The sequence below is a fragment of the Cygnus atratus genome, chromosome Z (assembly GCF_013377495.2).
Source record: "Cygnus atratus isolate AKBS03 ecotype Queensland, Australia chromosome Z, CAtr_DNAZoo_HiC_assembly, whole genome shotgun sequence".
NCBI classification, from domain to species: domain Eukaryota; kingdom Metazoa; phylum Chordata; class Aves; order Anseriformes; family Anatidae; genus Cygnus; species Cygnus atratus.
The window spans coordinates 10093815-10106172 of NC_066396.1; the positions used below are offsets into that span (position 1 = coordinate 10093815).

Below are 12358 nucleotides of genomic sequence, written 5' to 3' on the forward strand. Positions count from 1 at the left end.
CAAAGCAAGAGGGACCCAGTAACCCCAAGGCGTAGCATGGTCTCCTTTACACCTGTGATACTCTGTGCTAGAAGGTGAGCAACTCCACAGCTTTTCACTGTGCTCTTGGGATGGTGAAGCAGGGCAAGCGGACAGAGGAATCTTCTGCAGTCTCATGGTGCTTCTTCCTCAGAGCCCATCGCTTGGGCTGTATTTGCCAACAGTTTTTCCTTTAACCTATGACAAATAGCTCATCTTTTCTCTCTGCAAATATTCCTCTTCAATGAATAAAAACTACAAAAGCAAGAGGAAAGCTTTCCCTCTAGGCTTCTCTATTGAAGAATAACCTTCTGTATTCCTCAAACTTCTCCTGTTAACACGAACAGAACAAAAACTGAAGGCACAGCTGTAAGGCAGGAAACAAGCCTGTCTGAGGTGAGGGCTTGTGCACCTTTCCAAGATAAAAGCACCACCTCTTGGAAAAGCAAAATCTGTGATTTCTTTAAAATGAAATAGTTATTCTCTCTCCCTTTCTCTCTTTCTCTTACTTCCTTTATAACAGGGAAGCCACAGCTCAATTTAAATGTGAATCAGATCAAAGAGGAGTGTGAAATAGCACAAAGGGTGTTGCATATTCCTATTAAATCAAAAGGTGACCATCTCACAAACCACACATTGAATGTGAGGCACCAACCTCAGGAAATACTGGTCTGATATCCATGTGGCCTGCTGTGTACAACACATGCCATCCGTATTTGAAAAGAGTTAACTTAGAAAGAAAGAGCTACAAAGCAGAGATCATACAGTCAGAGCCAGTGGAAAAGATGTCTTTTCTGTCTGGCAAAGGAAAATCTGGGAGGAGATGGGCTAGTTGCCTACAAATGCACCTAGCAGGTAAATACTAGGAAGGGAGAAACCCTGCTTAAGCTGAAAGGTGAAGTTGGAAGGAGGATAAAGAAGAGCATGAATATGTATAGGCTGGAGATGGTAGCTGCTGACTCATTCCTGTATATCACTGGAGCAGACCACCAAAGAGTTTGTGAAAAGGTTGCTCTGTGGCCGCAGGGACAGTGCTTCGGACTCCAGAGGTTCCCAGCTCCCCACCACGGATGGCAGATCTGTGCCAAGGGGAGTTACTTAAGGATAAAACTTAGCCAAGAATAAATATGGCTTAAATGGGAGTATTTCTGCTGGTCAGAAAGATCATTTGAGTTTAAGGCAAGGCTTTCAGAGCACCTGAACATCCTTCAGCTCATGGATATGTTAAGGCACCTGTTTTTTGGAGGAACAGCAATAGTGGCAGTGTCCGTGTTGGCCAAATGAAGGTTCACTGCCAGAGAGCACCAGTCATGTATCTAGCATGTATCAAGACCTAAGATGATCAGATATCTGGAAAATGTCCCCTGTCAGGGTTTTTATTTTACAGAAACCCTGTGTTGCTGGCTTAGCTGCTCACTGCTTGGTCAGATAGAGACATCACACTGCACATGACAGCCCACGTGTGCTCAAGGACGAAGAGCCCCAATATGAACAAGAAACGTTGTCTTTGGGATGCTTGGGATCGTTGCCTCAGAAATGGGTTCAATTCTGTTGACTTCTGCATGAGTGTTTGAAAGACTTTTCTGTGAGCAGCTGTAATTGAGAGGTCAGTTCCCATGGAAGCTGCCCTATTATGCAGAGGGTTTTTTCCCTGAGATAAAAGGATGCTTCTTGCTTCTCCAGCCTTTTGAACAGGGATTTGTAGTCTAAAAGCTGGCAGATCTCTTTGTGCTATCTGTCTTATATGGTTATGTGGTGAGAGTGTCTGAGCTTCCCATCTTTGCTAATGTATTTGTCTTTAGGAAACCCCTTATCTTTAATACCTCCTCCGTTAATAATTGTCACAATCTCCATTTTGTGGATGGAGGATTGAGGCACAAAGACTAAACCCTACCCAAGTGCCCATGCTATGTGGGGAAATGGCTGCAGAGAGTGATTTGAAGGGCCAAAGTGGGACATTATGGAGCATGCCAAAAGGAAAGACTCAGGCATGGTGACAGGTTGAACAGTGCAGGGGGAGCCTCTAGTTAAAATTAAGCCAGTGGTTAATGTCTTAAATTGACAGATCACTGTCACTTCCAGATTTTGTCAAGTCACTTTTAGGAAAAGCCAAGTTGGGGACACAGGAAAGAAGATACGTGAAGATGCAGCCCAAAGCTTGGCTGGTTTTTTGATGGGGATTGCTGTCTCTTGCTGCCCTGTTCAGCTCTCTGCCCTGCAACATGACTTGAAGGTGCACTCCTTTTGGTAGGACATGAGGCAGAAGTCCTATCCATTTCCAGGCCTTTAAAATTTCACAGTTATCTTCCAGGTTGAGCATTTCAGAATGTTAAAGGCAACATCTTGGTTTAAATATAATGGAGGGAATTACAGGCTACTTCCAGTGCACATGTGTTGTTCTACTGCTACTGCACTGACGGTCTGCTGTGATCCACTCTATGGAAAGCTGCACATCAAGATACTATTGAAATGTTTCCCTCACACAGGTAGGATGCCATGTAGTGTTGTGAAAAAGATCCTGCAATCCCTTAGGTGTTCTGCAAATGTTACATTTTATTAGTAAATAAATAGAACAGAAATAACCAGTGAAAGCCAGCTCAGTAGCTTGTTGCTTTTACAGCGAAATCTGAGTGGTGCTTCCCAATACTGGAATATCAATCCACTGCTTATTCTATATTCAGCACTCAGTTCCTGCCAAACGTCATGGGGTAAATTAAAAGCATTTTTATTTCCTTATCTTTAGAGCTTAGCCCCAAAAACCTGGTCTGAGATGATTTTTTTTTTGTCAGTTGCATAACAGAAAAATCGTTTAACAGATCTAAAGCTTTTGATTTAAAATAAAGCCCCTGTGGGTTTGCTACACACCAGGTTTCAGTTTGATTCATTCTAAAGGAGCAGAAATACAAAATTCAAAATAGGCATGAGAGCAAGAAAAGCAGAGGAAAACACAGTTTACTTAGTGTGCAAGTATATCTATGGGATTGCTCTTTCAACAGAGAAACTATAACAAATTGGCACGTATAAAACAGCTGGCAAGCTGCAGTAAGTCAGGGACCACCCATCTATAACCTTCCTATCGAACAGCAGGTGATCCTGAACCAATGGCTGGAGCTTGAGTAGTCAGAGAAAATAAACTCTTGTTCTGCAGAGAATGAAAATTAGGCATCCTGGTGTGGAGTTGCCTGAATTTTCTGACTCGTTTCTGAATTTGCAGAGTACCTCAATCTTAGTTTAGAAATATGAATAGTTTCAGGGTGTCAGTGTGCTTGCTGCACCGTATTTCCCCTCTCTATATCAGTAAAATTCTCCATTAAAATAAAATCGCAGTGCTGACAAAGTGTACTGCCTGTGCTAGTAGAGCATACTGTGAGCTGCAGAATTTAGATCTAGTCTGCGATAGGATTTAGGGCTTTGCTTATAATTATTTGTGAACTTTTTATTCCCTTTTGTGGATTTATAGAAACAGACCTGGAAAGATCTTCCATGTCCAAGAGGCTGAGGACAGTACAGGAAGTTTTTTTTTTTTTTTTTCCCCTCCTTATATTGCATGTGAATTGTAATACTAAACTATTTCTGTACTAATGACAACAATGTCCAGAGGAAGAGCTAGAAAAAAATAACAGAAAAAGATGCATTTGGAGACTATCACTTCATCTGGTAAAACATAGAGAATTTGATTTCATAGAACAACTTTAATTTAGTGGGGGGTAATTCTACCTTGCAAAAGTTTCTCTGCAGTAGCATGGTCCCTCTTCCAGCCTATCTGAAGTGGAAAGGAGGGAGGGGATGGATAGGCACACAAGGAACCACTGTATTTGGGAGTTAGGATCTGGCTGAAGTACTTACACAAACAATCTATTTGGATCTGATAAAGATTGTTAAAACACTTCCATCAGAACTGCAGGGAATTCATAACACCTGTGATAATCTCAGTGTTCATAGTCATTGCTGGTAATGACATCTCTCCCAGCAAAGCTCCTAGCTACAAGATGCTTACTTGATTGCCATGCTTACTAATAACATGTTACTATGATTTTAAAAAGGGTGACATCATCTGCTTTTGATGAGGTAATTTCTGTATTATGGTAGCATTTGCAAGCTGTAGGGAAGATGAGGATTTGCTGTACCAGGTTCTGTGTGATGCTGTGGGTGACAATCATGCTCCAAAGATTTCAGTCTTTAAATTAGGACAGGCAGAGGAATGGGGAGCAGCAAAAGGAGAACAGTCATGATGGATTTAGAATGATAGAATCACAGAGCAATCTAGGTTGGAAAAGAACTTCGAGATCATCAAGTCCAGCCATCAGCCTGACCCACCGAGTACCACGACTAAACCACATCCCTTGGTGCCATGTCCACATGTCTCTTAAATACCTCCAGGGAGGGGGACTCCAGCACTTCCCTGGGCAGCCCGTTCCAATGCTTGACCGCCCTATCTGTGAAGAAATTCTCACATGGCTAGCGCACAGATTAGCTCCTGTGCAGCTAAAGGGTTTTCTTTTGCAACAAGGCTGCAAAGGAAGAAGGACAAGGAGAGGTGTGCGAACAGCTTGGAGATCCCCAAGCTGATCTTTCACTGGCAAAAAGTTCTGAGACTCCACTGAAAGCTGAGGAGTACTGGAGATATGGAAAGGCTGAGGATCTGGCATCCTACCCTCAGGCATGCAGGAACTTGGACGTCCCCTGGAGTTAACTGGGAAGCCAGTGTTGTGCTCAGCTTGCAGCTAGGCAGGCTTTGAGGATATGCAGCCAAAACACAGATGCTGGTACTACCAGACTTAAATAACATGTAAATAAGCAAACCAGAGCTTCTGTGGAGCATCTCAGCAGCACTGAGGCCAGTTTGGGGCGGCAGGAGGAGATCCCTTTGCTACCTGCCTTGGTGCTGGCCCTTAGAGCTTCCTTGCTGATGATGGCTGCTTGCACTGCTGGGGGAGGAAAGTGTTCCCAGTCCTCTGAGACCGTCTCTGGCAGCAGCTCGCAGTCTTCCTGCTTGTCTGCAGGAACAAAATTCAAGGGATCCCCCTTGCTATCTCAGAGAAGCTGTACAAGTTTTCGCCACATCTCCATGACTGATACACTTCTGTGCAGCAAATGCAAAGGCAGTAGAACACACTGCTGTGCAGGACAGAACTCATTGTCTCCTGTCTAGGTCTGAATTTTGGGAAGGCTTCTTTGAAAGACCCAGCCAAGAGACTTGCCCCATGCCCGCTGCAGGCTTTTGGGATATTCTAAGCATTAATGGCATAGAAATGGCTGTAGAAATCACACTTTGCTTTCGAGTATCAATGTCAGAAATTATTTGTTACTCGTTGGATCATCTGTAACCAAAAGTACACTGCAGTGTGAGGCTTATTAACAGTTTGGGATGAAGAAGTGTGAGGGTTCTGGGATGAAGCAGTGCGAGGGTTCTGGGATGAAGCAGCACTAAAAGAATTAGAGGCCACCAGATAAAACTACGAGGACCAGGCTCAAAGGAGCGCAGGAGTAAAACAGTCAGAAAAAAAGGAAAAAGAGACGCAAAGCACCGTGAGGAGGAGGCTCGGCCCTCCCTGCCCTGAGGGGCTTCCCGAGGCGGCGCCCCCTGTCGGCCATGTCGGGATGGCTTCGGGGAGCTCCCGCCCTGCACTCCCAGCCCCGGCCGCTGCCACCCCTCGGCGGAGCTCGGCGGCCCGGCTCCTCCTGCGCTCCTCCCCCGTTTCTCCTCCTCCTCGTCCTCCTCCTCCTCCTCGTCGCCCGGCCGACCTGCGGCTGCGGGGCGGCATGAGGAGAGCCGGGTGCGGCTGGTGGGGCCGCAGCTGAGGCGCGGCGGCGGAGGGGGGCCGCCGCCATGTCGCTGCTGTGCGTACGAGGTGAGTGGGGCAGCAGCGGGAGGGTGCCCGCGGTGGCGGAGCCGGGTTCCCGGTTGGTGCTACCCGTAGGTGGTGGCCGCCCTGCACGCCCCTCGGGGTGTCCTGCCTCAAAGGCGGGGAGAGGAGTGGGGCGAAGCCGTGGGGATCCCCAAAGGGACAGGCAAGTCCGCCAGCACCTGCCTCCAAAGTTGGTTTCCACTCTGAGACGCCGCTCAAGATGGGAGCGCAACTGGAAGGTTTCAAGTCTGTGTGGGGCTTTTCTTGTTTTATTTTTAATTGACGGTTTCCATCCCTCTTGGCATCCCAGTTGCCTCTCAGTTGAGCCCATGTTGGGTTGAGAAGCCGTGAACGTGGCGCTGAGCCTCGTACCTTCAGGTGGAGCCTTCAGCAGGTGGCCGAGTCCCCCCAGGTCTGGCCGAGGGCGAAGACAGCTTTTGGGGCGAGGAGAGGACCCGAGGAAGGCAAGGAAGCAGCAGGTGCGATGCCAAAGAGCGGCAGTCCTGCCTGGTGCCAAAACCTCGGAGTGGGGAGGAGCCGTGTTTGAGTTTCGTAGCTCATTTGTACACGAGTCAAAACGCTGCCGCTGAATGAAACTGCACTGCTGGCAGAGAGCAGGCTGCTGTCACTAGCTTTAACGTTATTATTCTCAGTGTCTGTGCTTCTAACCTGCAACGTTATTTCAGGTACATTACCAGTTATCTTCTCCTCCTGCTATCGAGCCTCGTTCCCTTGCTGAACAGGTTACTGAAAAGTAGTGCTTTCTCGTGCAGGATGGGTTGCAGGGCTAGTTGCTTGCTCTTTATATCCAGTTCTCAATTTCTTGATCTCTTGTGCCAAAAAAAAAAAAAAAAATTAATTAAATCCCTGAAGGGAACCATCTGCCAGGACTCGTGCTTCTAGGACGTGTCTCCTGTCAGTGTTCTGCGCTGAACGCCAGTCGCAGGGTGTCCCCACAGCTGTGCCCTTCGGCTTAGAAGTATTGTTTTAATGTTCTCAGCTCCTTCGCCAGATATGATAAAAAACTGACACTGGTGTGCTGCTGCCAGTTCAGCTTTTCTTTTGCTCGTATCTCTTGGTCTGGTAACAGCTCTTCACCCAGCTGTTCATCACCTTTTTGAATCAAAATCAATGTTTTGATGATAGTGTTAGTAAAACGATGCCAGCAGAATAATACCAAGGTATATTGAGTGTGCAGTGTTTTGGGGAGGGCACTATCCTTGTATGAGAGGGCTTCTTAATTAAGTTTCAACCCTTTTATTAAAAAAAAAAAAGAGATCCTATTTTAGGAGGTAGGAGAGTTTTGTAAGTGTGGAGCTTATCATAAAAATGTTCTCTGTAATCTCTAAAGCACACTGAGCATCTCTGGTGGACTTATAAATTTGGAAAGTTTTGCCAAAATGTCTTAACTGAAACTGATTCTTATTAGCTCAGGGATGCTTACATGTTATGTTTTTTCCCCCCATTCTTCTTAGTGGTTGATCTTCAAAATGCTCTCAGGCTGTCTTATGAAAAAAAATCTGCTTTTGATGCCACATGGCACTTGGCCACTTGTGTTAAAGGTGTATTTATACCGCGTCTACTAAGAGTAGTGAAAGACCATGAACTGGATGTTGCAGTTACGGAGACAGTCTTGCTTTGCCAGGGTGTTCCTTCATGATCCATTGAGCCTTTGGGACAAAAGCATTTCAGTGGTCCAGAATGATACACTTTTGTGTTTGGCTTATTTTTGTCTGGGTGGAAAGATCTAAAGAAGAAACTTGAAGTGGTTGGTGACTGTGTGGTGGAAAACAGCAGTGAAAAATATCTTTTATATCCACCTGCTGCGCTACGATGGTAGATAATACTGGCAGTGATTTAGATGATACAGAGCACCTTTATTATAAGAATGCAGAATATAGTCAATTTACTAAATGGGTTTTTTAAAATGGTCATGACTGAAAGAATGAGCTCATGAGAACTCACAAGTATGAACCATTAAACATAAAATGGTGTTATACTGGTGTAGAGTGGTCTGAAAAACAAAATAGGTACCAGAAGGTGAGGTAAAACAATCACTTTTGGGGCAAGCAGGAGTAAGTTCTATTGGCTTATGTGTTTATTTATAGCAAGCTGCTTTTTTCATTAAAAATGATACACATGTAAGTTTGCACAGTGACTTGGGGCTGGATGCTGTAGACCTGAGATTAAAAACAGAAGGACAACCAAAAACCTGTGAAAGAGAAATAGGTGGTTAGGACGCTGTTAATCGCCTCTGAATTGCAGTTTAACAGATAAAAGCGAAACATGGAAAAAAATCTAAGTGGCAGGGTAACATGAGGCCTAGCAGCTAGAAAGTGTTGTAATTCACAGATTTTTTTTCCACTTGAATTATGTGCATTAATGATATTTTAATGAATGGATAACTTAAAACAGTGCACACAAAACAGATCCGAGCTCTGCCTTTGTTCCCCAAAGAGCAGCTGACATTTGTGGCTTGATCTCATTTTTTAGTGGTACATTTCTTTTTCTTCTCAGAGATCAAATCAGGTAGTTTTTTTTCAGAAGCTTTGTGCCATGTCTGTTGTAGAAGTACCTGGCAGGAAATCTAAACTCAGCAGAAGTCTGAGTCTGGCCTCACTTGCAAGTGTTTGGAGGATGTGGGAAGTGGTTGTAGGAGCGATCTAAGGGACTCTTGGGGAGGAGGAGTCTTGAAAGATGCAGAGGGTGTAAGAGAAGGAGAAAACAAATTCTGAATTTTACACGACCGAGGCCTTTAGAAGAGACTTCTTCATATTTTGATTCTACCGCTTAAGTGCTAAAGAGATTGCATATACTCCAGTTCAGAGCAGCTGTGTCTGGATTATGTCTCATAATCTTCTCTTGGCACAGTTCGCTTTATTAGTTTGCATTTAGGGTTGTGTTTGTGAAAATAGCATGTATTAAATAAAAGTAGTCCCAGGGAAGCAGTCTAGTTTTTCACATCAGTCTTGCATTGTTAACTTTCTTTTTTTTTTTTTTTTTTCTTTTGGAAGTCTTGATTTTTACCTTGGATCTTAACTTCATTAAATTTCTTCTGATCTTTCCTGTCTACCAGCTTACAGGCAGAAGTAGCTGCTCTCAGAACAGCTTGCAAGGGTCATACCAAGCGAGGACCACCCCGAGGTTGGATCACCTGGTCACCAGTGTGTTGTCATCGGTTCCTTTGCTCTGTTTGCATTGTTGTCCAAAGATGCACTTCAGACCCTTTCACTTGCTCACTTTTATTACATTTTACTTTGCCACCAGCTCTTGGTATCTCAAGATAATGGCATAGCTTCTTACCAAACCCAGTGATGGCTCTATTCTAGTCTTCCTTCTTTATAACAGCTTATGCTGTGTCTTCAGTTCCTTTGTCTCCCTAGCTTCTGGACCTACCTTCTCCAGCTGATAATAGTAATAAAAATTGTGTTGCTTTGTCTCATATATCACCTGTCCCGTTCACTGTATCAGTATCTGAAATGCTTTACTTTGCCGTTCCAGGGATATTGGCAGTGGGGATCTTGTGTCATCCCTGCATGTGGTGTGTGGCTTAGTCCCATGAGGGCATGGTGCTTTTGTCCTGGGGTCTGGTCTGCAGTGTCTTTCGAGACTTAGCTGCCTGAGGTATGTGGGACATGGAGTTAGGAGATCTGTTCTGGTCTTGCTCTCTGAAATTTTAAGTTTTTGACTGCTGTGGGAAATGATAACACCTAGAGGCTAGGGACTTTCTTTTCATTGCATGCTGCTTATGTTGCTGCTGCTTTGAAAAGCTGCAAAGCTTGCTTATCTGGTGACTTTTTTTGGTTTGTCAGAATAGCTGGAGTGGAACTCAGGGAATTTAACAGTGCTTTCTTGTGTTGCCAGCAAAACTGGGGTTCCAGTACCTGCCCACCTGATTAAACTCTGTCATTCAAGAGAAAGAAGCAAGTGGGGAAAATGGAAATGGGTGTTACTAACACTAGAAATAAAACCATGTCCACCTTGTTGAATATTTAGAAAAATCATTAACTAGAAGGCCAGTAATCAATCACAAGGGCTTTTTCTTTGTGTTTAAAGGGTTTTTTTCCTCAATACAATAGCCTCAGCTCAACTCTGTGTTCTTTGTGAGGCTGAATGCAGTGCCTCCAGCTCTTGCTTCTCAATGGTGAAGGACTCTCTCTTGTAAATAGTACTCTTAGCAATAGGGTGATTGTACTGCTGTGTTGCGACTGCTTTCTGAAATGGTTGCAGAATTGAAAAAAACAAGACGGCAACAAAACCCTACCTGCTTTTGTGTAGATTAAAATGGAAAAGAGCAGAATTAGATTCTGAAGACAGTAGCAGAAGCGCAGGTATTACGACAAATACATTGCTTTATGAAGTTGCTGTAAACTATAACAGACTCCTTTTCTCTAGCTGCAATTAATCAGGAAACTACCAGTGTATGTAGCGTTGGAACAAAATAAAACGGCTTACAATTTTGGGTAGTAATGCTAATATAAAGTGTCTTAGCTCTTAAAGGAGCCTCATTGCATTGAGTCTTAAGTTTGGGGTTTGGAAGGCTGACGTTTAATTGGTGGCTTAATCAGAGAGGGAACTGTAAAGCTTTCAAGCTTCTGTTGTTAAGTAGTAGGAATGCTTAAAACCTACAGACTGCATTTGTCTTGTGACGCACAGATGTTCATTCACTTTTCTATTTCAAACCCTCCTTCAGCTTTGGACACTAGTACTGCAGCGTTTCAACAAACAGTGTGGATTCCTTGTTTTAAGAGTTCGGTCACTAAGAACTGCTGGAAAATCCTCTCTGGTTTTCAGTGGATAAAGGAAATGTACAGAGGTGCTTCCTGAATTGGAGCAGCAACTGCTTTTTTTTGCTCAGTTGGTGTCCTCTCAGCTGACTCCTTCAGTTTGGGATCTGCCAGGTCAAATGTGTTAAAGTTGTTTTTAACGTATGCAACATACTGATGGATTTAATCCAAGTGCTGTAAGTTCCTGGTTTTGAACTGTAACAGTCTGAGAGCTAGTTACAATTTACATAGTGTCATATAAAGTCCAAGCAATATAACTGCTTATTTTTTTTTTTTTTTTAATCCTGGACCTTCCCTTAAATATTTGGCTTGGAGGCTTGTGAAATGCATACGTCTGGTGGCAAATGATTCTTTTATTACTTTGCGTTGAAACTTTCCATGCTTGTTTTTTTCCCTCTACCTTGTTAACAATTTTTACACAGTATTTTGGAAACTACTTTAGTCACTCAGTGAAAGCTGTTCTCACTGCTCTTCCTAGAGAGCTGAACCGGAGTGCTATGTCTAACAACACTTATCTTTTCATACAGGGATTTCATTGTGTGGTCTTGCAAACAGATCAGGAGCTGCTGTGAGGATGTGTTTGGACTTCCCTCAGTCTCTCTTTGGTATTAAAACCTGCTAGTACCTGGCATTTTCTTTGTATTAAAGTGCGTGGAAGCAACTTGCTTTCACTGCTTTATCAGTCATCATTTCTTCAGAACTTTACCTCCTTAAACACTGATTACTGTATTAGTTTTTACAGACATTTGCCTGGTGTGCTCAGTGATCTGTAGGTACCTGTCCTCCTGTGAGCATGCTGAGTGTCACGTGGAGTGTGGCACTCTGGTCTCCTTAGGGACTCTTCTAATCTTTCAGCATGTATTTAAAGCAAATGTCACTGGGCTCCAGGCTTCTTCAGATGTCTAGACTTTCTGATTTTTATTATTTGCATCTTGGGTGGACTGCAAAGTACCTGGTCACACAGGTGCCTTGCCTCTCCCCAGGCATGGAGCAAATGTTTATTGTGTGCTTGTCATTTCTTTGCCATTGGCAAAGAAATCAGTGACTGAGTTAGGATGGCAATGTACTTGTTAGTGTTTCTTTTTATCCTCTAAGATGATTAAGATATTTTTTGTTGGGTTTATCTCATCTCCCCCTACACCTAGGGCCAATTAACATGTATTGATAACTGTTTATTTCTTGTATGTTGTGTAGTGGCTTGTATCTCTTTGCTGCTTTTGGAGTGGGGTAGACTAAAACTGTACTTGCTCGAGGAGTAGTGGCTTTTTGGTTCCCTAGAGAACTCTTCATAAATGGTTCCTGCATCTGATATCACAGTTTCTGTTCAATTTTATTTTTCTCAAGGAAATAACTAATAACTATCCTCAGCTTTGTGAATTTCTGAAATGTCTCTTGTGCATTGCCAGGTATTTGATTTGATCACAACTACTGTAGGCAATTTTGAAATCATCGTTCTGCAAAAGTAAATTGTGATAGGGATCCAAAGTAGTTCTCCTGCTTAGTGCTATTAGTTGGAACGCTATCTACAAGTTTTAAAAGAACTGTGGAATTGCCAGTAGGCGTAAGAGCTCCCCAGTATTTCTCAACTTGACCAGCTTTATTTGACTAATACTGTCTTCTGTGAGTTCACATTTCAGTTAAATACTACCATACCAAGCACCTTGCTTGTAACACATTTTCCTGAGTGTCTGTGTTTCTAGTTGA

At 43.6% G+C, this 12358-nt stretch overlaps 1 protein-coding gene across 2 annotated transcripts in view; it reads left to right on the forward strand.

The window, feature by feature from the left end:
- The first annotated feature begins 5749 nt into the window (after positions 1 to 5749).
- The window catches only part of UNC13B (unc-13 homolog B), a 212336-nt gene continuing 205727 nt past the window's right edge, over positions 5750 to 12358 (forward strand). For both annotated transcript variants that reach the window (XM_050716466.1, XM_035563881.2), the window contains exon 1: positions 5750 to 5870. In XM_050716466.1, the coding sequence (XP_050572423.1) occupies positions 5849 to 5870 (22 nt within the window). In that variant the 5' untranslated portion in view covers positions 5750 to 5848. The remainder of the gene's footprint in view (positions 5871 to 12358) is intronic.